General features: G+C 46.2%; 4 protein-coding genes and 2 non-coding genes across 6 annotated transcripts; 2 read left to right on the plus strand and 4 right to left on the minus strand.

The window, feature by feature from the left end:
* Window positions 1–1,081: 1,081 nt before the first annotated feature.
* Window positions 1,082–2,269, minus strand: LOC125517021 (uncharacterized; the record flags this gene model as incomplete). Its single annotated transcript, XM_048682251.2, has 1 exon — window positions 1,082–2,269. A coding segment is annotated over one exon (1,188 nt), but the record flags the coding sequence as incomplete, so codon positions are not given.
* Window positions 2,270–2,543: 274 nt separating this feature from the next.
* Window positions 2,544–7,922, minus strand: LOC125515398 (glutathione-disulfide reductase). Its single transcript, XM_048680864.2, has 16 exons — window positions 7,618–7,922; window positions 7,436–7,500; window positions 7,276–7,345; window positions 6,924–6,995; window positions 6,619–6,822; window positions 6,222–6,295; window positions 6,037–6,120; window positions 5,161–5,248; window positions 4,990–5,071; window positions 4,595–4,668; window positions 4,019–4,126; window positions 3,836–3,900; window positions 3,424–3,537; window positions 3,135–3,234; window positions 2,981–3,034; window positions 2,544–2,883 (listed from the first exon to the last, which is right to left on the minus strand). Exons 1-16 carry the CDS (start codon window positions 7,756–7,758, stop codon window positions 2,788–2,790), a joined length of 1,491 nt encoding a protein of 496 aa, XP_048536821.1. The 5' UTR covers window positions 7,759–7,922; the 3' UTR covers window positions 2,544–2,787.
* Window positions 7,923–10,804: 2,882 nt separating this feature from the next.
* TRNAM-CAU (transfer RNA methionine (anticodon CAU)) lies at window positions 10,805–10,895 on the plus strand. Its single transcript is given in 2 exon segments — window positions 10,805–10,842; window positions 10,860–10,895. It is a non-coding gene; the product is annotated as a tRNA-Met (tRNA).
* An 828-nt stretch (window positions 10,896–11,723) lies between these two features.
* On the minus strand, window positions 11,724–14,448 carry LOC125515400 (putative F-box protein PP2-B12). Its single transcript, XM_048680867.2, has 3 exons — window positions 13,970–14,448; window positions 13,754–13,872; window positions 11,724–12,666 (listed from the first exon to the last, which is right to left on the minus strand). Exons 1-3 carry the CDS (start codon window positions 14,243–14,245, stop codon window positions 12,120–12,122), a joined length of 942 nt encoding a protein of 313 aa, XP_048536824.1. The 5' UTR covers window positions 14,246–14,448; the 3' UTR covers window positions 11,724–12,119.
* Window positions 14,449–16,970: 2,522 nt separating this feature from the next.
* LOC125515399 (putative F-box protein PP2-B12) lies at window positions 16,971–19,547 on the minus strand. Its single transcript, XM_048680865.2, has 3 exons — window positions 19,002–19,547; window positions 18,803–18,921; window positions 16,971–17,665 (listed from the first exon to the last, which is right to left on the minus strand). The coding sequence occupies exons 1-3, from the start codon at window positions 19,320–19,322 to the stop codon at window positions 17,158–17,160; spliced, it is 948 nt and encodes a 315-aa protein (XP_048536822.1). The 5' UTR covers window positions 19,323–19,547; the 3' UTR covers window positions 16,971–17,157.
* A 1,923-nt stretch (window positions 19,548–21,470) lies between these two features.
* On the plus strand, window positions 21,471–21,557 carry TRNAM-CAU (transfer RNA methionine (anticodon CAU)). Its single transcript is given in 2 exon segments — window positions 21,471–21,508; window positions 21,522–21,557. It is a non-coding gene; the product is annotated as a tRNA-Met (tRNA).
* Window positions 21,558–24,868: the final 3,311 nt, after the last annotated feature.

A 24,868-nucleotide genomic window follows, 5' to 3' on the forward strand; every position in this document is an offset into this window, starting at 1 on the left:
CCACGATCACCTTTAGTACCGGTTCGCGCCATGAACCGGTACTAAAGGGGTCTGACCTATAGTACCGGTTTGTGACACAAACCGGCACTATGGGGCAATTTTCAAACTCTACCCCCCCTCCCCCCCCCTGTGTCGCCATTGCAGTTCTGAAAAAATCAAAAGAAAATGATAAAAACTTCAAAAAATAAAATCCTTTGAGAGGTAGTTATATTACTACATCTACTAGTTAGGAAAATTTTAAAACTACAATTTGGACATGTTTTGCAAAAAGTGTAGGGAAAATGTAAAACGGCTATAACTTTTGCATACGATGTCAGAAAAAAACGTATAATATATCAAAAAATTCAGCACGAAAATCCGCAAATGATGGAGACGGCCTATGGCCTGTTTGGATTTTTTTAGAATCCTCAAATTCCAAAAGGAAAAAAAGATATGGTCAAATTTCAGTTTGTTTAAAAAAATTTGGTTAAATCTGGTCAAACTACTTATTCAAGAAGTATTAATGTTACTACATAATTATTCAAGAATATTAGTGTTACTAAATAATTATTTTAATTTTTTGAATTTTGGTCAAATCTGATCAAACTATGGTCAAACTGTGGTCAAACTATGGTCAAACTGTGGTGAAATGTGTGACTTCATGCTCAAGCTAAACTCCCGAGGGTTAATAGGATTGACATCTTACTATTGTCAGGAAAACAACAAGTGTAGACTCGAAAACGAAGGAGAATAGAACCCGAAAGTTAAGGTGCTCGGGCTGGAGTAGTGAGAGGGATGGGTGACCGGTCAGGAAGTTAGATGATTTGGAATGAGTGATCCACACTTGAGCAGTTAAGAGAGGTGATTAGAGACTAAATCATCAAATAATTCAAAAAAATTAAAAAAAATTAAAAAAAATTCAAAAAAAATCCTTTAGTACCGGTTGGTAACACCAACCGGTACTAAAGGTCCCCCATACCTGGGCGCGAGCTCACGCCACGTGGTGGCACTTTAGCGCCGGTTCGTGCCGAACCGGTACTAAAGGGGGGGGCCTTTAGTGCCCACCCTTTAGTGCCGGTTATAGAACCGGCACTAAAGGCCCTTACGACCCGGCGCTAAAGCTCCGTTTTCTACTAGTGTCTCCTCCTTCCTCCCAAGGGCCCTCCTTAATGACCCTTTCCTTGAACGCTAGAGCTACCTCCCCCTTGAGCTTCCACCACTTCGTTCTAGCGATTTTGGCATGCTTATCCCGCTGGACACGAATCCGAAAGCGGAAGTCAGCAACCACCAGCTTATGCTGTGGTACAACACTCTCTCCAGGTATCACCTTACAGTCTAGGCACGCACGCCTATCTTCTCTTCTCGAGAGGATGAAATCAATCTGGCTAGAGTGTTGGCCACTACTAAAAGTCACCAGATGTGATTCTCTCTTTCTAAAGAGGGTGTTAGCTACAATCATGTTGTAGGCTAGAGCAAAGCTTAAGACATCTTCTCCTTCTTGATTCCTGATGCCATAGCCAAAGCCCCCGTGCGCCCCTTCAAAACCTGTGTTAGATGTACCCACATGACCATTAAGGTCTCCTCCTATGAAGAGCTTCTCACCAATCGGTACACTCCTAACCATGTCTTCCAGGCCTTCCCAGAACTCCCTCTTGGTGTTCTCATTGTGGCCTACTTGCGGGGCATACGCGCTGATAACATTGAGAAACAAGTCCTCAACTACCAGCTTGACCAGGATAATCCGGTCCCCACGTCTCTTGACGTCTACCACTCCATACTTGAGGTTCTTGTTGATCAAGATGCCTACGCCATTTCTATTTGCAGCCGTCCCTGTGTACCACAGCTTGAAGCCAGTATCCTCCACCTCCTTCGCCTTCTGTCCTCTCCATTTGGTTTCTTGGACGCAAAGGATATCAACACCTCTCCTCACCGCTGCATCAACTAGCTCCCGAAGATTCCTTGTCAGAGACCCTACGTTCCAGCTACCTAAGCGAATCCTCCTAGGCTCGGCTAGCTTCCTTACCCTTCGCACTCGTCGAGTCAAATGCGAAGACCCTTGCCCATTTTCCACTACATCCGGGCGCCGATGTAGCGCGCCACTAAGGATGCGACGACCCGATCCTCGCTCACTTGCCACCGTATCCGGATCAAGATACAGCGCGCCACCTTGGGTGTGACGGCCCGGCCCTTGCCCATTTTCCACCACACCCGGGTTCCGATGTAGCGCGTCGCTGAGAGGGTTACGCCCCAAAATCTTTTGGGTTTCATCTTCATAAGAGTGGCTTAGTTTTTACGTTGGCTCGCCAGCCTATCACAACTCTCCTCCTTTACCCGGGCTTGAGACCGGCTATGTTGAGACAACATCGGTTGTGATTGATCCTCAAAAACAAAAAGCAGTCCAGCAACTTCTTAACTTCTTTTTTGGAAAGCATCCTCCCAGCAAGTTGGAGTTTACCCACCCCTCAAAATAAAACTTTAAGGTCGCCCTTGAAAAGAATCAAAACTTGGAGATGGAAATCTGAAGGCACATGAGCAGCCTATAATATTCAGGGACTAGCATGACATGCAGGCCAAATGGGAAAATATTTCAACTTCAAGGGCTTATTTGGGTTGGAAATCATGACAATACCCACGATTTCTGTACAAACCTGTTCCACAGAAACTTATTTCTACCATCAAATACACCGTATCACCCTTTCAGGTCAAATGCCAAGCGCAGAGCTAACGAACTGAAACAAGCATCTACGTGTACACAGTTTCCTTCGCCACACCGGTATAATTTTAGTCCAAAACATTGCAGGGATCTTCTTACAAGTTAGTCTTTGGCTTGGATGGCGGGCTCACGCGCCTGGTCAAGGTCCGCATCGTCACGAACTCTTCTGCTGCAGAAGGGTGGATCCCGACCTGCAAAGCCAGCCAGCAGGGTACTATTATTAGAACCTGAAAAAACAGTGAGATTCGGGACTCTGTCGTAATGTGGTGGCAATCTCTTTCGACTTACGGTGCTGTCGAAGGTCGCTTTGGTAGCTCCAGCCTTGAGCGCAACAGCAATGCCCTGCATTTGTGTCGTTTACAACCTCAGGTGAATACATTGAACGGTAATAGAAAAAAATCATCTTAAAAAAAGAACACGAGAATTCCACAAATGCTTATACCTGCATAATTTCAGCTGCATCTGGTCCACACATGGCTGCACCGAGTACCTTATCGGTCTCAGCATCAACCACCAGTTTCATGGTAGACTTCTCCACGCGTCTTCAAGATAAAACAAAAACAAAATCAGAAACCTTCCCCACGAGGACAAGAAATTAATATCAAACAGAATGTTGATAGAGTGCAGTGATGCACAAACCAGTGAAAACACCGGGATATCTCTTAATGAGCACAAAAGGGGAAAAGAAAAACTACTGTGTAACAGATAATCTCATGATATAAGATGCTTACTTGGATATGCTGTTCTTCATTGGGTTGAAACTTGATGTGTAAATAAGAAGATCATTATTGGCTTCCGCCAAAGCCTCTTGTTCGCTGAGACCGACGACAGATAGCGGTGGAATGCTAATTTGACAAAAAACATAATCTCACATTATAACACTGAGGGGATGATAGTGCAATAAAGTAGCACATTTCAAAAAATACAGAAGCTAGTGATAGTCTAGCAGAGGTTTTTAGGGGTAAATGACAGCATGCTTCATTGACACAAAAGGAGCAATCCTGTCATTCTACTCTCTCACTGTAGTGACACGAACAAAGTTCGGAACCACATGTTTCTCAGCAAAAAGCTTGAAACTAATTGCTAAACCTAAGTTTATACCTAAGTATAAACTAAGTAATTTTAATTAAGGTAATTACTTACCAGAAAACAGCACAAGGTACATCTTTATAATCAGGCTTAACTGTCTGGCCACCAAACACAGTTTTCTGCAACAAAAAGATAGGGAAGAATAAATAGTGCTGATTTTAAAAACAAAGAAGACTACAAGCGGAATGACCAGAATGAGTTACTGTGAAGGGATTACAAACAACAGCTATCACTTACAGCGAAGCAAGTAGCCTCCATCAGAGCAACAGGTGTTAGGTTAATCCGATTTGTTACATCACCCACAGCCCATATATTTGGAACTGATGTACGGGAGTATTCATCAACCTAAACAGACATGAAGACAAAATTAACAACTATATTATTCAGGGCACCAAAATTCTATACTATCCAGAAATTAATAGCAAATCCAGTACATAATATGGACACAGAGCCAATCAATCTAAACAGACGTGAAGTCAAAATTGACAAATCGTATTATTCAGAATGCCTGAAGCACACAATGCAAATTAATAGCATAACTGAAGTGCAGAATATGGACGCAGACCCAAGTTTACAGGTGGGTTTCTCAGGGTAGAGATAGAAATATGAGAAGTAAATATTGTTTCGGGTTTCTCAGGGTAGAGATAGAAATATGCAGAAATTAATAGCATGCCTAGTGCATAATATGGACAGACCGAGTTCGCAAGTGGTTTTGTCAGGGCAGAAACAGAAATATGAGAAGTAAATTTCCGATGTAAAAATATAATATCAACTAGGAGGTACAGAAAGGGCGAATAAAGAAAGAAGATAAACCTTGATGGCTCCTATTTGATCAACCTCAACACCAACAGCTTCCAGGTTCAGCCTATTGGAGTTCGGCGCACGACCTGCACAAGTTAAAAACCAGGCATAAGAATAATTCTGAACTTGCATATTCAATGCAAAATAAATATTACACTCTAAACAGAGCAAGGAAACCAAAAGTGCCCAATTCTTCCACATCCAGCCACAACAGATTAATATGTGACAAACAAATAAGTGGATAGTTATCTTTTTGAAATATAACAAATCAGACCAAGTTTCAGAATACAGTATAACTTTTTGCTCTACAGACACAAGTAACCAGGAGGTGTCGGGTTGTCCCTTTATTGATTAACTGGAACAGATAAACTTAGTGTCAAAACAAACATACAAAACACGGTAATTACCTGTGGCAAAAAGAACAACATCTGCAATGAGCTCATCTCCCTTATCTGTCACAACTTTAATGCCATCGGCTGTTTTACTCAACTGGTTTACATAAATGAAATTGATCAAGACAAGCTGCAGCCAGAACACGAGGAAAGCGAACTGAACTTTATGAATTTAGCATAAATCACCTCAGTCAAATTTGTCCCTGGATGCAATCGGATTCCCCTTCCTTCAAGGTTACTTGCCACAACCGTTCTCATCTCATCATCAAAACCCCTGCAAGTGGCAGTGTATTGTTACGTTCACCTTTCTGTCAGATACTAATGTCTGGAGAACTCCGCAACGTGAAATATATAAGAATTTAGAATACTAAATGCTAATGGCACAATTTGTTTTTTACGCAGACATGTTAAAAAATCATAATCAGAGCAAGGGGTTGGGTTCTACTAGTCTGCAACAACCTGGGTAGTAACTACTGGCATGAAGATGTCCAAACATCAGAGTAGACCATAGGGTTGGGAGGATGAATAAGGGAGATAATAGATTCGTAAGTTGTTCTCTTATTGCTTGACTGATTATGGGTACATATGTTGTCCCTTATATAGGAGGAGTGGAGGACTACTTGACCATAAGTAATAACTTGAAGGATATCAATCCAAGCTCTAACTCTAATCTTATCTTTTTCCTGTTTAAACAATTATCTTTCCTGTTTAAATAAAATTCTATTTCTATTTAGATACTTCCTAATGCAATCCATGCACATAACAGGTTCCAGGCAATTTGAACAATGTCAATCACTACTTAATGGAAAAGCTAAAAATCACACCATCCACTTTTTAGTATAATGCTAAACCACACAAATACATAATGGTCTAGGAAACTAAACTGAGTGCCTAAAGAAAACAAGTGACATGGACATCTTAAGGGCACATTGTAGTGTGACATGACATCTCTAACTGCACAAACTACATGAAAATTCTTCTGAATTTATGCAGTATATTATTTGGGTAAAGGACCAGAAATTTTGTGCAGTGCCCATGCTGACAGCAGATCAACCTACATACCTTAGAGGAAGCTCTTTCCTATAAAATAGATCTACTTCAGCACCCAACCCTTTCCAGATAGAAGCAAATTCAACAGCAATATATCTGCAATGACGCGCCAGATGAAAAAAAGTTGGTTAGGAAGAATTGGTAATAAAAATAATAACAGTATGGTACAGGGTACCTAAATAAATCTAGAACCATACCCGCCACCAAGAATAACGGCGCGTTTCGGTAGCTCCTCCAAACTTAAAGCCTCATCTGAAGTAATAGCCAGCTCCTGCAATTGAATATCCCCATTGGTGTAGGGCAGAATGATCAAGAAGAATACAGAAAACAGTGAAATGTAATATATTTTTTCTTGATAACCCAAAGGCAGACGAAGATGGCTAACTAAGCATGTTCCAAACCAAAAGAATTATGCATGTGAAGCACTAAGAGAATACAATCACAATGAGTAAATCACATGGTCGAAAATTGAACATTCTGAAACCACAGAAACACGGGCAGGGGAAGACCAAGGAGCTAAGGAAACATGTTAGCACTATCGCCACCCAGTAATAGATGTAACATAAAAAAAATCTCAAGGGGAACTTCCCAAACCTTTCCAGGAATGTCGACCAGAGTTGCCCGGCTACCAGTTGCAATCAATATGTGCTTGGTTGTGTGCCTTTGCTTTGAACCATCTGGCTGGGTGACTTCGACAGTATGAGCATCCACTATACTTCCTGCCCCTTCGATCATCGTCACACCAGAACCACCAAGGATTCTCTTGTACACTCCATTTAATCTCACAATTTCTTGAGTCTGCAGGACAGAGAATCATGATCTTGGGTCACAGGCATCTACACTAGTGCCCAGTATGAACGATGAATGTGCTCAGCCAAGGTGATGTGTCTGAATCTGACCTTATTTTCCAGCAACTTTTTCCAGTTGTAGTTGATGTCCCCATTGATCTCCCACCCGAATTGCTTGGCGTCCTGCACTCGTAACACGGGTTATGAAAATGAGCACACCAGAACATTGATTCCAATGCAGACTACAAGCTATAGAATAGAAGAATTATTGGATCCCAATGCAGATTACGAACTATAGCTTAAGGGCGGAGGTTGCGCAGCAAGAGTCTGGCAGTTTGGTCAACCGAGGAAGGAATACTGTTATTTTTTTAGCATACTACTTGACAGGAGGTAAACATGGATGGTTTTTGAAACAACAGCAGCAGTCAGCTTGCGTATAAGACAGTAGTATAAGGCCACTTACATCGAATTCCCCCCGGAAAGACGCCCCGTAGACGAGTATCTTCTTCGGGACGCAGCCACGTATCACGCACCTAAACGCAGCGAGCACGCGTAGATAGATTCAGAGCGTAATTCAAGCAACAGAAACACAGAGAGCGCAAGTAATTCGGGATTGTGCTTACGTTCCGCCGTGTCCTCCCAGCCACTCGGAGCTGATGGGGTGGAACGGGAGCTCGCAGATCGCAACCTGGAGAAAATCACCTCAGAATTTCAACCAACCGAATCTCAGCTGAACAGGTCCAATTTCCTGACAAACCGCAGGATGTTGGGGGTGGAGGGGAAACAAGCGGAGGGGGGCGCAGACCTTGGCCCCGAAGCCCGCGGCGGTGCGGGAGCCGCGGACGCCGCCGCTGCCGGCGCCGATGACGAAGAGGTCGTAGTCGTAGGTCCCGCCGTCGTCGGCGACGAGGGGCGCCTCCCCGTCCTTGAGCATCTTCCGCGCCATGGCCTTGACTCCGGTCAGCCGCAGAACCCTAGGTGGATGGATCCCGGAGCGGAGGAGAGCAGGTGGGGGCGGCTACGCTGGCTGCTACGGGATTAGAGGATGGACGGATTGGAAACTTGTCTCCTCCGGCTTAAATTCGTTTCCTGATGGGAGACGTGGAGCCGACCCACTTCGCGTCGCTCGCCACCGGTTCTCCACGGCTCCACGGCTCCACGAGGTAACAGTGTTTTCACAACATCAGACGCCACTTAGGTCTTGTACAATGGGAGACGCTTATGAGAGGTGCTTAAAAAAAATAAATCAGAATTTTTTTAAATATCGGTGCTTATTGGTACAGGATAGACGCTTAACTAAGTGTCTCTTTTATAGAAATAGGCACCGGTGCTTTAGAAAAATTCGGTTTATTTTTCTAAGCACCTTTCTAAGCATCTCTTATTGTACAAGGCCTTATATTAGCCAAATTAGCATCTGAACTTCTCAAGGAAAATAAGTAGTACTTGTACTAGTACAGCATCTGAACTGAGTGCCTAATCGTTTACATCAGCGGTGACAAGTCGAAGGAGAGAGGCATCAGCAGTGACATGGCCGTCCTCTTGGATCTCCTGTGGTGGTGACGTGTTCAGGCGGCCGGTGAAGGGACGACCTCTGATTGGTGTATTCGGACCCAGACTGCATTTTCAAAATGCAACCGTACATAATTGTTTTTCTCCAAACAGAGACAAAAGATATCCCTCATCTCATTGATAAAGTAAAAAATGTGAGTTTAACAGGGTTCTTACGAAGCTCCATCACACCTCACAAAGAAAAAGACTACTCTCGTGGCTTGAGTAAACTCAAGTGCTTCGCCCCTGTGGAAACCCAATTCTTAGGCCGCTCATTCTTGATGCGGGCAATGTTTATTGGCGGCATCGTAGACTTGTTCCTAAACACCCTCATATTTCGCTCATTCCACAAACTCCCAAACAACAAACACTAGGAGTGAGGCCATCGGGCATCTCCTATGCCCACCACACAGAACCATGGGTTCTTACAAGAGCATGAATCAAGGGGAGCGTCTGCCAGCCAGTGGTGTCGGTCTCTGGCGTGTTGATCCAAGATTTGGCAGTGTTCCAAATTCTGACAGAGAACCTACACTTGAATAGCATGCGGTCCGCCGACTCGGGATCGTATTTGCAAAGCTGACATAAAACCGCACTTGGGCCACCCTCACCTCTCCAAACCCGATTGCCCCAAACTATCGGCACCATGACGGTGCCAATTGTCCCGTCGAACTGAACCTCGTATGTCGACGTCGCGGAGTATCTGATGCTAGTAGTCATCTTCTAAACATTGTCGTCGGCGATGTCATCGCGGAGTTGCAGTAATTCCAGACTTGCCCAAAGGGCGCAAAATTGTACGATCTGGTTGACCGAGAGGCCACAAGTCATGCCAATCTTCCTGAGCATGCCAAGCAAGGGCATGCAAAAGCATCCCACACAGAGAGAGGCTCGTGCCAGTGAAGATGTCAAAAATCAGGGGCGCATCATCGCTAGGCTTGTCTGCAAGATGCCACGACGAGTCCCAAAACTTTGCGATCTGGCCATCACCCAACATAGTGGCATAGAAGAGGTCCATGTCCACCTTGCTGCAAAGGCATTCATAGTCGAACCAAGGCCCGATCCACTCCGTCCATTCGCAGCATGGCCAAGGCAATCCAGAACGCCCGAGCATACTTGCACAGGTCCAAAATCCCAAAGCCTCCATACTTCTTCGGCCTACAGACCAGCTTCCCACTCACCTTGCATTGACCACCGAAAACCTTGCCGGATCCCGCACAGAGAAAGGCACGCTGAAGCTTCCCCAGAACCATAGATTTCAATCGGCAGGATTTTTTGTTATGGTCATCTTGAATCGCATTAATAATGACTAAAGGAAAGGGGTTGACCGGTTGAGGGAACATATAATCAATTTTTATTCTTTGTGAAAAAAGTCAGACGTGCCGTGTCTCAATCCACACCCCTGAACAACATCGAAAATAGTTCTGTTGTAAGTTTATGGTTTCTGCGCGACATATTCTTGTTTTCCTTACGTAGAATTCGAAAGGGAACGACTATATGTAAATCAAATGATTTTCTTTTGTAAGCCACTTTTTCTTTGATTCATGTTACTTCTAGTTTTTCCTTTATTTATTTACTTAGTACTCTCTCCGTAAATTAATATAAGAGGATTTAGACCACTAGTTTACAAAAGGAGTACACATGTAAACTTGCACACACTTTTTCAACTTTTCCAAGAAAAAGCGCGTCACCGAAATGGCTGTCACAAGCGGCTATCAAAGGCGACCATGGAACGCGCGTTGAGTCCTGGTGTGCTGCGAGACGCAGGCTGCTCCGCGTGTTCGTCCCCGTGTTCAGTGAATCTAGACGTGTACGTATCTGGCTACACAAAACGCATTTTTTTTCGCCTCTCTTGTTTTCAGACAAGGTGGCTGGTGGAGGCAGGCTCCAGAAGTGGAGACGGATGGATGAACGATGGACCCATGTGGGCATGTCGCCCGATGGATCACTCGCCGCACCAACACACCACGCACAGCACAAGCGTCTGCCAAAACGTCTCCACTTGACAGTCGTCGACCAGTGGGACCAGGCGCTAATGCCGAGCCGCCTCCTATGAGGACACTGGATGAAGGTTCAGCCCAAATCCGATCGTTGGAGTCTCGAGGTGGGCCTGCCTGATGCGAAGAACAATCTTGCACCGCTGGTGTTTGCTCCACCTTGCCGTGCTGCGGCCCAGTTCTCTGCAGCAACGCAAGCTCGTCTGGGAAGATCGTAAATTGTCTCAAAAAAAAAAAGCTTGTCTGGGAAGATGTTGGGGTGCTGGTTGCGAGAGTATAAAGGAGGTTGGAGATGGGTGGCGAACAAGGACGGGGCGGTGGCGCAGTTGGCTAGCGCGTAGGTCTCATAGCTGCATTGAGCGATCCAGTGGCTGGGCGGTGGGGCCGGCGCACGTTGAGGATAAAATCTGCCTTTTTTATAACAAGGACTGAATCATTCATCGTACACCAATTGGGGTGGTGGCGCAGTTGGCTAGCGCGTAGGTCTCATAGCTAAAATATGCGAGTGATCCTGAGGTCGAGAGTTCGAGCCTCTCTCACCCCATTCACTGTTTTTTTTTTGCCGTTGCAGCTTCTCTTCAGTTCAGTCGAATCAGTTTTATGTTCTGCCTTTGCAACTTCTTTTCAGTTCAGTTGAATCAGTTTTATGTTATTCTACCAATGAACTTCACAGTCGGGCAGAGGAAAAAACTTTTCTTTCACATAGTTTTCATCAAAGATTTGTGCTTCTTTTCAAGTCCAATTTTATATTCTCATAATCGTCGCAGCCCGCCAGAAGGAAATACGAGCGGCAAACTAAATGCTCGCAGCCAGGGCAAAGAAGAGAGCGACTATATACGAAGAGATTCTGCATTACGAAGGTCTTTCCTGACTCTTGCGAAAGAATGAAAGATATCAACACCACTGCTTGCTACGAAAGCGGTGTCTAGTGGACTTTTCCTAGTAAAAGTGTGTGGCCTTTTTCTTTCCTTATTAATCATTATCTACTCCCTCCGTTCCTAAATATAAGTTTTTTTAGACATTCCAATACTGACTACATACGGAGCAAAATCAGTGAATCTACACTCTAAAATATGTCTATATACATCCGTATGTAATCCTTATTGAAATCTCTAAAAAGACTTATATTTAGGAACAGAGGGAGTATTTCACAAAAGCAGTGTATGACCTTTGCAACATGTAAATCGATTCTTGGTTCCTCAACAAAAAAAAAATCAATTATTAGAGATTCTCAAGCCTTCTTCTGCATATTCTCAGAAAGAAAGGCATCCAGATGTGAGTGAAGCACATGTATGGCATTTTAACACCTCATTGTCCATCTTCTCTTTGTAGATGCAAAAGAACCTTTTGTGCATTGCCGACAAGAGAAAGCAGATGCAAAGCAGCCACAGGCCACAAGGATCTCAACATAACCAGATGCCAAGTACTCTCTCCGTTCCAAAATAGATGACTCAACTTTATACTAGCTTTAGGAGGGAGTAGCCACTAGACACAAGGATCTCAACATAACCAGATGCTGCAAACCTGCTAAACCAAAGGCCCCACCAACGGCAGCCACCGCCTCTAGTTACATTACACTTTCCAAACCAAATGGCTGCCACTAATCACGAGTCATCTACGCAGCATGCTCTGTACAAGAGGTTGTCCGCAGAATTTGCAGCGAAAGGAGAAGTGTTCAAAAACACACACATTGCAGAAGACATGCTTTTCCTTGTTATTCATTTACTTTTGACCCGGGCGGGTTGAATGAATCCTGGGAGCGCCTTGCTCAGCCCGATTTCTTATGTCTGATCTCGATGCCCTGCACGATGAGGCCGCTCTTCCACCTCCCACTTTTGGTCTCCGTCAGGCTGATGGACACCTCGCCGTCGTCGCCCCCCTCGCTGAAGAACTCGCCCAGCTCCAGCTCCAGCCACCCGTCGGCTCTTTTCTGAGGGAACGTGACATTCTCTTTGTGAGATACTACGCGCCTGTCCGTCAGCTCCCTATAGTACTCGTCGTCGTCCTCATCCTCCTCCTCATCGTCCTCGTCCTCCTCATCCTCTTCCTCCTCCTCCTCCTCCTCGTACTCGTACTCGTACTCGTCCTCGTCCTCGTCCCCGTCGTCAGCTTGTAGGCAAACCTTGCGGGTCAAGTTGGTTGCTCCGAAACTGACCGATGCCTCCTGGACAGGAAAATTCAGCCCATAGGAATTTTCGTCCATCTGGAAGACCATGTAGGCGGCATAGGTTGTGCCTTGGGAGAGCATCTTGCCATGTATCTTCCCGTGGATCTCGAACCAGCAAACATTCAAGAGTTCAGCACCTTCGGAGAACCTGTGGCGAACATATGGTTAGAACTTGTAAAGAAGACGAAAACCAATCAACAATATGAGTTGAACTGAATCTCAAATACTCAAAAGAAGTCTACAGTGAACAAGGTACACCGTTGAGTCGTATTCTCTAGTCATTTATGACTCTAGTTGTAAAGGGCGTGCGCTTTGCTTTTGAAAGTAATAAAATAAAAGCAAATGCTTATGTGTGAAGCAACAAGGACTTGTCATGTACGGGAGTACTCTGATTTCAAAGTGAAACTGACTGCGACTTAACCTCTTTCAAATAACTGAAGATCGTTGAAAACCGATATCAAGCATTATTCCAAAATTTGCTAGTGAGGAACCATGTCGAAATCCCCATTCTGGGTTTTTATCCACAGGGTAGTTTAATCTTCCATCCTACAACTTACACTCCTGTGGATTGCACCAATCAACCACGAAATGAATTGCAATCGAGTGAGATCACAATGCAACAGCAAAATCAAATCAAATGCAGTTGCAGTCAGGTAAGAATAAGATAACAGCAAAGAAACCATCAGATAATAACAAGATAACAGCATAGAAACATTCACAGCACAAAATACTCTAGTGTGAGCCAGTCACATCCTTTACAGAAAGTGTGTTCTATGTGCTGCCTATAGTTCACATAAACAAAGCTGAAAAGGCCCTTAACTTTTGAGAGTAAGGAATATAAAACTAGCACCAAAAGTTCGCTTATGTGTGAACTGTGAAGTAACCAGGACTTTGGAATGTTAGAGCATTATTCCGGTATCCAAATGAAACTGACGTCAACTTGGTCCCTTTCAAACGGTTTCAAGATGACCAAAAACTGATTTCAAGCATTGTGCTTGTTCTAAAAACTTGCTGCCACCCGGGAACTATGCCGAAATCCCCTTTGTGGGTTTTGGGTTTTGGTTCACAGGTCCTTCCTACCAGTTACGCTGTTGCAGGTTGCACGAATTAACATGGTCAAATTAATTGCAATCGAAATGGTGCGACCACGAATCAAATCAAATGCAATTGCAGTTAGATGAGAATAAGATCATCACCATGCAGCAACATTCAGAAACACGGAAGAGCGAACGAACCTGGAGTCTTGGAGTGGAATCCAGGTCCAGTACTCGGGCGTGTTCCCCCACACGATGAAGAGGTTCCTAGCGGACAGCATGTAGCATTTGGCGCCGGTCTCCCTGTCCAGCCACACGCTCTGCGGGCGCGCGGACAACCACCACCAATTGGTCAGCGATCGGCCGAGGAACCGAATCTGGTAGAGGAGTTTGGGGGATGGGCGTGCGCGCGCGTACCACGAGCCTGTCCTGGAGGAGGGCGGGGCCGGCGGAGAGACGGAGGAAGAGCTCCTTCTTGGACGAGTGCGGGGCGGGGGCCGGCGGCTCCCCGTCGGCGAGCGGCGGGAGGCCGCCGGGGGGCAGGAAGCGGGCCCAGACGTCGTCGGAGTCGGCCGCGGCGCGGAAGGCCGGGGACACCGCCGCGGCCCGGCAGGCGTCGCGCGGGGACGTGCGGGCCAGCGCCGCAGAGAGGAGCTCCTCCGGCAGGCGCGCGATCTCGCAGGCCTCCTCCATCGGTTCCTCCGTCCGCCGGCCGGCCGGTGTCTTCTGGTCCGAGAGTTGGGACTGGTTTGGGGATGATGGGGATGGGGATGGAGATCGCAGTCGCCACGGATTTGATTCTTGTATGTGTTCGGGTGTGGGCGTGGAGAACGCGGGCGGAGGCTTAGCGACGAAGCACGACGGAGAAGCAGCGGTTCGATTGTGGATTAATTTGGGATTAATTTGGCACTACGTGGTGAAGACTCTCTTCGCATACGTGTGGCTCGTCTATGTCAACGCAACGTACACGAGGCGAGAGAATATCACATGAAAATCAAGTTTTTTTTAACTTGGCTCATTGAAGTCATTTTGTTAACAAGCTTAGATTAAAACTCGACTCCACCCGTTAGTCACCAAAATTGAGTTGAGCCGAGTCACGGGCTACTCCTTTATCTTGTGATTTTCGAGTTAAAATTCCATCCCTAGCTCTGGGCCACCAGGGAAGAACCGCATTGCATTTGATAAGAAGAAAAATCGTACAACATAAGGGCAACTTCATCAGGGATCATCAAACCATCTTAACATTTGGAACATTTTTTTGCCATCCAGCATGGTTCCTTAAACACGTGTGGACGCGTTCGGGCTTTCAGAATCCCGCCAACCGGTCACCACTTGTGAAAGGTTTGAGAGAGTCCGGACCTCCGCCATGTAGGCATCCGACACCTCGGCCTACCCAAATCATGTCTTTTGGACCCCTTTCCCCTCACCCCGTCCCTCCCCCTTGCTTCATATCCACACTATTCCATTTGAACATCGTAGCTCTACCACCTTGGCTGTCGCACATGCCTTGCTGAACGTTTGCTGCCCCACCCACGTGCCTGTCCGTCTTGAACTACGACACCATTGATCACCCCCATACTCGTCCATTGCCAGGTATCCTCCGCCCCCATCCATGATGGACACCACGCCTGGCAAACTATTCGGTTGGTCAGTAGTGCGGACTTTGTAGGCATGAAGTAAGGGGGCGCGTTTTTTTTTTGTGGCAAAATATGCATTTTTGGTTTCATGAGCAAAAGCACTTTGCTTCGTGCAACTTGCATATGATCTATGATCATAATGTGAAGTCTCTATCTCATTTGTGGTAAACTATCTCAAACTCCGCCATGAAGTATTGCGGTGCGATCGCACGAGTGGAAAGAAGGTCGCCACCGGGTGCGTGAATCATGGTGATAGTAGGTTTTGCTCTTGTTGCTCAACATGTTGGTCAATTCATTGAATAACACTCAATGTTGTAACTTGATGATCATGTTATTGCATAGCCCGCACGCGCTGCCGTATCTATCTATCTATCTATCTACTTCTATATCTATATCTATATCTATATCTATATATACTTCTATAAAAGCACGAAGTGCGGAGATCCAAAACAATTACATCCATCCATACATGAGATCCTACAGCCCATAATGCTCAGATTTTTAATGTTAATTGCAATTAGGGCTCTCTCCATTCGCACGCCTGCATCCCACTTCTCCACCTCCAACGCACGGTTACGATCGCTAACCCAGCCCCGCTGTTAAAAAAAAATCGTTCGCAGCGCACGACCTCTCACCACATCCTCCTCCTCCCGCGCCGTTCGCCGCCCCCGCAAACACCCGCAGCTGTTAGCCGCCGGAGCCGCCCTTCGCCGCGAGAGCCGCCGCAGGAGCCTCCGCGGCAGCCCCTCGCCGCCGGAGCCGCTCGCAGCTGGTCGCCCTCTACCCCTTGACGGATGTGAGGGCGGTCCTCTTCTACCTCCCCCGAGTTGAATGGCCGCCCCCACTATCCGATGTCCGCGAACGCGTCCATGGACATTTTGTGTGTCCGATTTGATGATCTATATTGGAGTTTCCCTAACCTGCTACTCCCTCCGTTCCAAATTACTTGTCGCAGAAATGGATGTATCTAGAACTAAAATACATCTAGATACATCCATATCTGCGACAAAGTAATTCAGAATGGAGGGAGTATTAGTTTCCACGCTGAATTTCCGATGCACAATGCCACCAGCCTCACCCTCTATGTAACTATGGATGCAAGAGAAGTCTGGCCTTGTATCTTGCCGCGGATTTCCATCCAGGTAACACCCGGGAGTTGAGCGACTTCTGATGCGATTTTGTAGAAAACCGTTTCCTACAGGCACTCTCATTTCTTTCACATAAAATTTCCTCACATGCCAACTCCTTGGAAAGCCTTGTTCATTTGAATCAATCAATTTTATGCTCCTTTCCTTCACATACTTTTACCCTCAAAAGGCTTGTGCTTCTTTTTGAATCCAAGTTTATCTTCTTCTAATCTTTATCATTCACAGACGGCCGAAAGAAGAAAACTAGATGCTCGCAAAGAAGAGTGAGTGACACGAGATTCTGTTACAAAGATCTTTCCTGCCTCTTTCTAAGAATGAAAGCTATCAACACCACCTCATCTTTCCAGAAAAAAGCAGTGCATGAGCTACAGATACGCAAGCGTTTAGCATATTCTCAGAAGAAAAAAGGCATCCAGATGTGAGTGAGAAATGAGAATGCATGGCATTTTGGCACCTTATATCTCTCTCTGCAGATACACAAAAGAACCTTTTGTGCATTGCCGACAAGAGGAAGCATATGCAAAGCAGCCACAGGCCACAAGGATCTCAACATAACCAGATGCCAAGTAGCCACTAGACATAAGGATCTCACGTAACCAGATGCAAAGCTGCTAAACCAAAGCGCCACCAACGTCTGAATCAATTGTCGTATAACAAACCAAATGTCTGTCACTCATGAGTCATCTGTACAAGAAGTTGTGTGCAGAATTAGCAGCAAAAGGAGAAGTGCTCAAAAACACACATTACAGAAGATATGCTTTTCCTTATTATTCATTTACTTTGACGCGGGCGAGTTGAATGAATCCTGGGAGCGCCTCGCTCAGCCAGACTTCTTACGTCTGATCTCGATGCCCTGCACGATGAGGCCGCTCTTCCACTTCCCGCTTTTGGTCTCCGTCAGGCTGATGGACACCTCGCCGTCATCGCCCCCCTCGTTGAGGAACTCGCCCAGCTCCAGCTCCATCCACCCGTCGGCTCTTCTCTGAGGGAGCGCGGCATTCTCTTCGTGAACTACGCGCCGGTTCGTCAGCGACCGATAGTACTCGTCAACGTCCTCCTCCTCCTCCTCGTACTCATCGTCGTCGCCCTCATCGTAATGCGTGTTCTCGTCCGCCTCGCCAGCTTGTAGGCAAACCTCGCGGGTCAAGTTGGTTGCTCCGGAACTGACCGATGCCTCCTGAACAGGAAAATTCAGCCCATAGTAATAATCGGCCATCTTGAAGACCATGTAGGCGGCATAGGTTGTGTCTTGGGAGAGCATATTGCTATGTATCTTCCCGTGGATCTCAAACCAGCAAACATCCACGAGTTCAGCACCTTCGGAGAACCTGTCGCGAACATATGGTTACAACTTGTAAAGAAGACGATGATCAATGAATAACATGAGTTGAAGACAACCATCTAGTTGTAAAGAAGACAAAAACCAACCAACAACATGAGTTGAAGACAACCATCTAAGTTGTAAAAAAGACCAAACCAATCAACAACATGAGTTGAAGACAACCATCTAGCATTGCAGAAAATTCCATAACTTATTCCGTAAGTGAGTTAGAATCAACTACCACACTTTTCATGACTATCTTTTTTACGTGTAGCTTGGTGAATAATAGCGACACAAAATACTCAAAAGAAGTCTACAGTGAACAAGGTACGCGGTAGAGTCGTATGTTTTCATGTACCGCAGCACGTACTCTGATCTCAGATTGAAACTGGCTGCGTCTTAACCTCTTTCAAATAATTGAAGATCATCAGAAACCGATTTCAAGTATTATTTTAAATTTTGCTAGTCAGGAGCCATGTCGAAATACCCATTCTGGGCTTTTATCCACAGGGTAGTTTAATCTACCACCCTACAACTTACACTGCTGTGGATTGCACCAATTAACCCCGGAATGAATTGCAATCGAGTTAGATCACAATGCAACAGCAAAATCAAATCAAATGCAATTGCAGCCAGTTAAGGATAAGATAACAGCATAGAAACAGTCAGATAAGAACAAGATGATATCACAGAAACATTCACAGCACAGAATACTCAAAGAACTCTAGTGTGAACCAGGAGTCACATCCTTTACACAAAGTGTGGTCTATGTGCTGCCTATAGTTCGTATTTAAACAAATTTGAAAAGGCCCTTAGCTTTTGAAAGTAAGGAATATAAAACTAGCACCAAGTTTGCTTATGTGTGAAGTAACCAGGACTTTGGAATGTACAACATTAGTCCGGTACCCAAATGAAAGTGACTTCAACTGAGTCCCTTTCAAACAGTTTCAAGATCACCAAAATTCAACTGATTTCAAGCATTGTGCTTATTCTAAAACTTGCTACAGAAATGGCGCGACCACGAAGCAACGGTACAGTAAAATCGAATGCAATTGCAATTAGATGAGAATATCATCACCAGGCAGCAACATTCAGACACACAAGCTATATGTATGTGTGGGTATGGAGAGAGCGACGAGCGAACCTGGAGTCTTCAAGTGGGATCCATGTCCAGTACTCGGGCGTGTTCCCCCACACGATGAAGAGGTTCCTGGCGGACAGCATGTAGCATTTGGCGCCGGTCTCCCTGTCCAGCCACACGCTCTGCGGGCGCACAACCATCAATTGATTAGAGACCGGCCGAATCTCTTCGAGGAATTGGGGATCAGCGTGCAGGTACGTACCACGAGCCTGTCCTGAAGGAGGGCGGGGCCGGCTGAGAGGCGGAGGAAGAGCTCCTTCTTGGACGACGGTGGGGCGGGGGCGGCCAGCTCCCCGTCGGCGAGCGGCGGGAGGCCGCCGGGGGGCAGGAAGCGGGCCCAGACGTTGTCGGAGTCGGCCGCGGCGCGGAAGGCCGGGGAGACGGCGGCTGCGCGGCAGGCGTCCCGCGGGGTCGTGCGGGCCAGCGCCGCCGAGAGGAGCTCCTCCGGCAGGCGCGCGATCTCGCACGCGCCCTCCATTGGCTCCTCCGTCCGCCGGCCGGCCGGTGTCCTCTGGTCCGACATTCGTCGTCGGAGGAGGGGAGTGGGAGGAAGTTGCGACTGGTTCGCCACGGATTTGATTCTTTTGTGTGTTCGGGTGTGGGTGTGCAGAATGCGGCCGGAGGTTTAGGGACGGAGCACGACGGAGCGGCGGGCTGAATGTGGATTAATATTTTGGGGCGACGACGCGGACGACAGTTGGAGGAGGGCCGGTTGCGGCGGCCTCGTGGGAGGCACTACGTGGCGAAGACTCTCTAGTCTCTTCGCATACATATATAACAATATTGGTACTTATCTCCCGTCCCTTCTAATTAATGAGCTAAATGAGTAACTCGTTAGCTTGGCTCACTAAACTCGTTTTGTTAACGAGCTCAGATTAAAACTCGGCTCCACTCCTTAGTCACCAAAACTGAGTCGAGCCCATTCACGAGCTACTCCTTTAGCTTGTGATTTCCGAGTTAAAATTCCATCCCTACCTCCAGGCCACCAAGGAAGAACCGCATCATGTTCAATAAAAAAAAACCGGTACAACATAGGGGCAACTCCAACGGGGATCATCAAACCATCTTAAACATTTGAAACATTGTTTTGCTTCTAGAACCTCAAACGTCCGTGAACGCGTTCAGGTGTTCAAAATCCCACAAACCGGTCACCAACTCGTGAAAAGTTTGCGGGAGTCCAAACCTCCGCCACGTAGGCCTCTAACACCCCGTCGTGTGTGGATACCGACTCGAGTATGCTTGCACTTGGGATCGATGAATTTAAATAACTTGTTGAACATCCGACCATATCAAATATAATATTTATATTTTAAACTATTTTACTTTACTAGGCCGCTAGCGGTCAAGCCGAAATGCCATTCCCTCGAAAAAAAACTATGAATAAAAAATTAAATACCAATACAACCCCTATGTATGTGTCTGTGGGCTGCTAAGTTAGCTGCCCAGTCAGCTCTGACTTAGTCAAAACCAGTTGACCGGTCAAAAACCGAATCAAGGGTTGCCTTTTGAACTATGTGGTAAGTTCAGGGTTCAATGTGACTGATTTCAATGATGAGGATTGTAAATCAAACCTATTAGTTAACATGGTACAGACGCATGCGCTCATATATACGCATATACACTCATTCTATGAATACACACGAACACCCTACCCCTATGAACACCTCTGAGAGACCGAGTCGACATATCATCTTGAGATTGACGAAGTCACAAAAGATGCCTCGTAGTCGACTGGAACGTCTCCTCACACTGAACGCGCATCGCCGGAATAAAATAAATTCAGAAATAAATGTGAGCACCATGACTTAAACCTTGATGGGCTGGAGATAGCACTGTCTCTATTCATCCAACCACATGTTAGTTCGCAAAAAAAAAACGACCATTGTATACCGAGTACTAAACATGATCATTCTCCGGGCCAGGTCGAGTTCGGGCCGGGCATGGCAAAACCCGAAGAAAAATTCCCAAACCCGAAGCACATGAACAATAGCACTTTTTAATTAAATTAATCATATTCAGGATATTATATTAATTTATTATATCTATATTTTGAATAAAATATACATACATGGCTGTTTCGGGATTTTGGGGCTTTCAGGGCGGGCTTCACGCGAGAAAGTGAAGCCAGGCCCGAATGTCGGGCTTCGGGTTTGGGCCTCCGGGCCAGGTTGTTCATGAACAGGTTTACCGAGTACTAATGCTAATCTGCCACCCTCTGAAGATAGGAGTACTCAATAATCAGTCCAAAAGCGGGTCAAATTTCTACTGATGCCGATATTTGGTCATGTAGAAGCACTGGTCGTTTATACTGACATCGCCAATGGCGGGTACATCATCTTTATGCACACAAACAGAATCCCAGATGATTGTTTCCTCTGTCTTGCCGTACTGCTTATTACTCCCTCCGTTTCTAAATATAAATCTTGATTTCATTATGGAACACGTATGAATGTATATAGATGCATTTTAGAGGGTAGATTCATTTATTTTGTTAACTATGTAGTTCATAATAAAATCTCTACAAAGACTTATACTTTAGGAATAGAGGGAGTAGTTCTCTGTAACAAATCTGTATAAAAATCCGTTTCCAAAAAAACCTGTATGGGAAAAGTAGAGCACTGCTGTAGCTATTGTGCATATAAAGAAGGTTGGATACAATAACAAACACAACGGGGCGGTGGCGCAGTTGGCTAGCGCGTAGGTCTCATAGCTAATGCGAGTGATCCTGAGGTCGAGAGTTCGAGCCTCTCTCGCCCCAAATGTTTTGTAGTTTTTTGCAACCTCTCTTTTCAGTTTAATTGAATGAATTTATCTTCTTATAAAAATCTTCACGGTTGGCCACAGGAAAAATAATCCTATTCCCGCAGAATCTATCCTTTCTTTCACATAATTTTTCCTCACACACATTTTCTTAAATTCGCCGTTTCTCGCTGAAGCCCTCTCTCCTTTCCTCGGCATAGTTTTTTCCTCAAAGGCTTGTGCTGCTTTGTGAAATCCAATTTTATCTTCTTCTAATCTTCACAGTCGGCCTAAGGAAGATGGTGACAGAAACATACTTATATGAAGAGATTCTGTATGACAGGGTCCTGACTCTTGCGAAAGAATGAACTGTACCAACCTTTTCTTTCCTTATCTGTTCCAGAAAAGCAGTGCATGCCCTTTCTAACGTGCAATATCTATTCTTACAGATATGCAACCATATGTGAGTGAAGATGTAAGCCAAAATGTATGGCATTTTGACGTCTTACCTACCTTTGTAGATACAAAAGAACCATACATTTTCACTTACATCTTCGACTAAACTTTGTAGATACGCCGACAAGCCACAAGGATCTCACATAACCAGATGCCAAGGAGACACTAGACACAAGGATCTCACATAACCAGACGCAAATATACCTAACCAAGGCCTACAAACGGCATGCGTCATCTAGCAAACCAAACACCCCTAACTCATCAGTCATCTAGGTAGCACAGTCTGTACAGATATGCTTTAGCAGCAAAAGGAGAGCCGTTCAAGAACTCACACTACAGAAGATATGCTTTCCTTGTTCATTTATATTGACACGGGCGAGTCGAATCCCAGGGGCTCCTCACTCAGCTTGATTTCTTACGTCTGATCTCAATGCCCTGCATGATGAGGCCCCGCTTCCAGTTTTCACCTTTGGTCTCTGTCAGACTGAAGGACACATCGCCGTCGTCGACCCCCTCGTTGACCCAAATGATGAGATTAAACTTATTGGAAGGTACGAGGTTAGAGTGGGAGTAAAGTCTCAATTGAAGAGTATGCCTAACATCTCGGAATTGCATTGAAAAGTGTACAGGGATAAAGTTAAGGAATCGAAAGACAAGTCACTTGAATTGTTTGATACAAAGGATGAAATTCCTCGGCTACAAATCGACTTGAACCGGAATGTCTCCTCCCCAATGCATGATGATACGGTCGAGGTGTATGTCCCCAATTCTTCTAGCCAACCACCAAGTAGCCAACCAAATGAAGTAGGGATGAATGCTAGAGCCATAGTAATTCAAGAGGAAGAGATTGATGCTATTGTTCATGGTGATGATGATGCTATTGCTCATGGTGATGATCGATCATGCTATTGCTCATGCTGACGCTCACGCTATTTCTCATGGTGATGCGTATGCGGAAGATGGAGAGATTCATTATCATGCCATCGATAACTTGGATGCCATTGTATTCCAACAAGACATGGATCGTAGCCTCCCCTATAGCCGTATGTACGGGTATGGCTTGGATGGCGAGGCTCCAGAGGAAGAATTGGACGAGGATGGATTCACAGAGTAAGAAAATCAAATCTTCACGAAGGTGACTAGCAAGGAAAGTGGTGTCCCATTGTTTCGTGATCTTAGTCTTGCCGACATGATCATTATTGATGGTGACATGAGATTGGGTTTGATTAAACCAACACCGTGCTTGAAAGTCGGTGATCCAAGGCCAAAGAATGAGGACGAGTATGCTTATTTGAAGGAAGGCGTCAAGTTTTGGTGCTTGCAAGAATTCAAGATGTGGTTGAGAGACTACGCCATTCAAAACATAGGCCATTTGTTGTTGGTCATTCGAACCAAAATGTGCCCTTTTATGGTTTTGATTTGATGTGCAGCTAGTGATAGCCCGGTTTGTTCCATTTTCATCATTTTTTTAAAAGGAGGTTAAAACCCCCGGCCTCTGCATCAATCGATGCATACGACCATCTTTATTTATTGTTGAGCATAGGTTTAACAATAACATACATCAAACCACCCAAAGCCACCACTCACACCTACAAAAATGGATAATATGGAGTGCTCTGACTCCCCATATCTAAAACTGGTGTCGTTGCCGATCCATCCACATAACGTATCGGAATGAATAGCCGGTGCAGCAGACCTAAATCGTACACCACATGCACACATTTTAGAAGCCGCCATCATCATCGAACCGCTTACCCATCTTCAGGAGAGAGATCCGCATCATACTTGTCAGTCCGTCCATCCGTCGGGGCCACCACGGCGCCACCGCCCTGCGCTCGTCCATACAGACGCGAAGATTCTGGAGGATCCTCGTGCGTAGCACCTGCCGACCATGCATGCCATAGCGTAGCACCTGCCGGCTAGGCATGACTTGACATCTCCACCTAAGCTCCATGCAAGACGAAGACGCTTCACCTCTTGCCTCTGTCTTTCAGCGTTGCTCCACCAACGATGCTCCCAAGAGAGAAACAACACCGCAATACCGCCATCGTCCGATCTGGAAGACCAGATCCTAGGGTTTTCTCCGGAGCAGCACAAGTGGGTCGACAGAAGTTACACGGTGATGCCTTCATCAAGCTAACGGCGCAGAACACTGCCCTCGCCTGCCAATGGCTCGGTTTTCACCGGCAACTCTGTCCTCCCGACTCGCAGCCGGGACTAGATGACGGATGTGAGATCTGGCCATCCAGCCTCAGGCTGACCACCTCCGACGAAGGAGATGGCCACCCTCGCCGACTGCACCGGCCAGATCAGATCTGACCAGAGGCGCCACCGAATAGTCCACCAGGCCCTACACGCCGACGCCGTCGATGACCGCAGCCACAGCCCTTTGCGGTACAGTGATGCGCCGCACCTGCAGCTACCGCCGCCCAAGGTAGGCCGGCCACCACGCCGCCGCCTGCCGCGACGCATAGATTGAATCGACCGTACCACCACGCGTTTAGGGGCACCGCACCACCCCTAAGATGCGGGAGAGAGGGAGTCCCCCGCCACCGCCGACGGCCTCCGGGCTTAGCCCGGCAGCGGAGGAGGAAGGGGAAGAGGGAGATCGCGGCCCTGGCGGCTAGGGTTTGGACGCTGCCCGAGTCGCCCGAGCGGGGGCGACGCGGGTGTTTCTTTATTGCTTGATCTAGTGCACGCTCCTTTCCGTCTTGATCATGTGTCGTCATTTTCCTGTCTATGTCGCTAGTAGTTGTAAGAACACAATATGTGATTTCTCATAATAGAAATCGTAGAGGAATCTCTCTTTATTAAAAAGAAAAAAGACCATTGTATAACGAGTACTAATGCTGAACTGCCACCCCCTGAAGATAC

The sequence above is a fragment of the Triticum urartu genome, chromosome 6A, assembly GCF_056163025.1.
Source record: "Triticum urartu cultivar PI428250 chromosome 6A, HENAU_Tu73, whole genome shotgun sequence".
Taxonomy (NCBI): domain Eukaryota; kingdom Viridiplantae; phylum Streptophyta; class Magnoliopsida; order Poales; family Poaceae; genus Triticum; species Triticum urartu.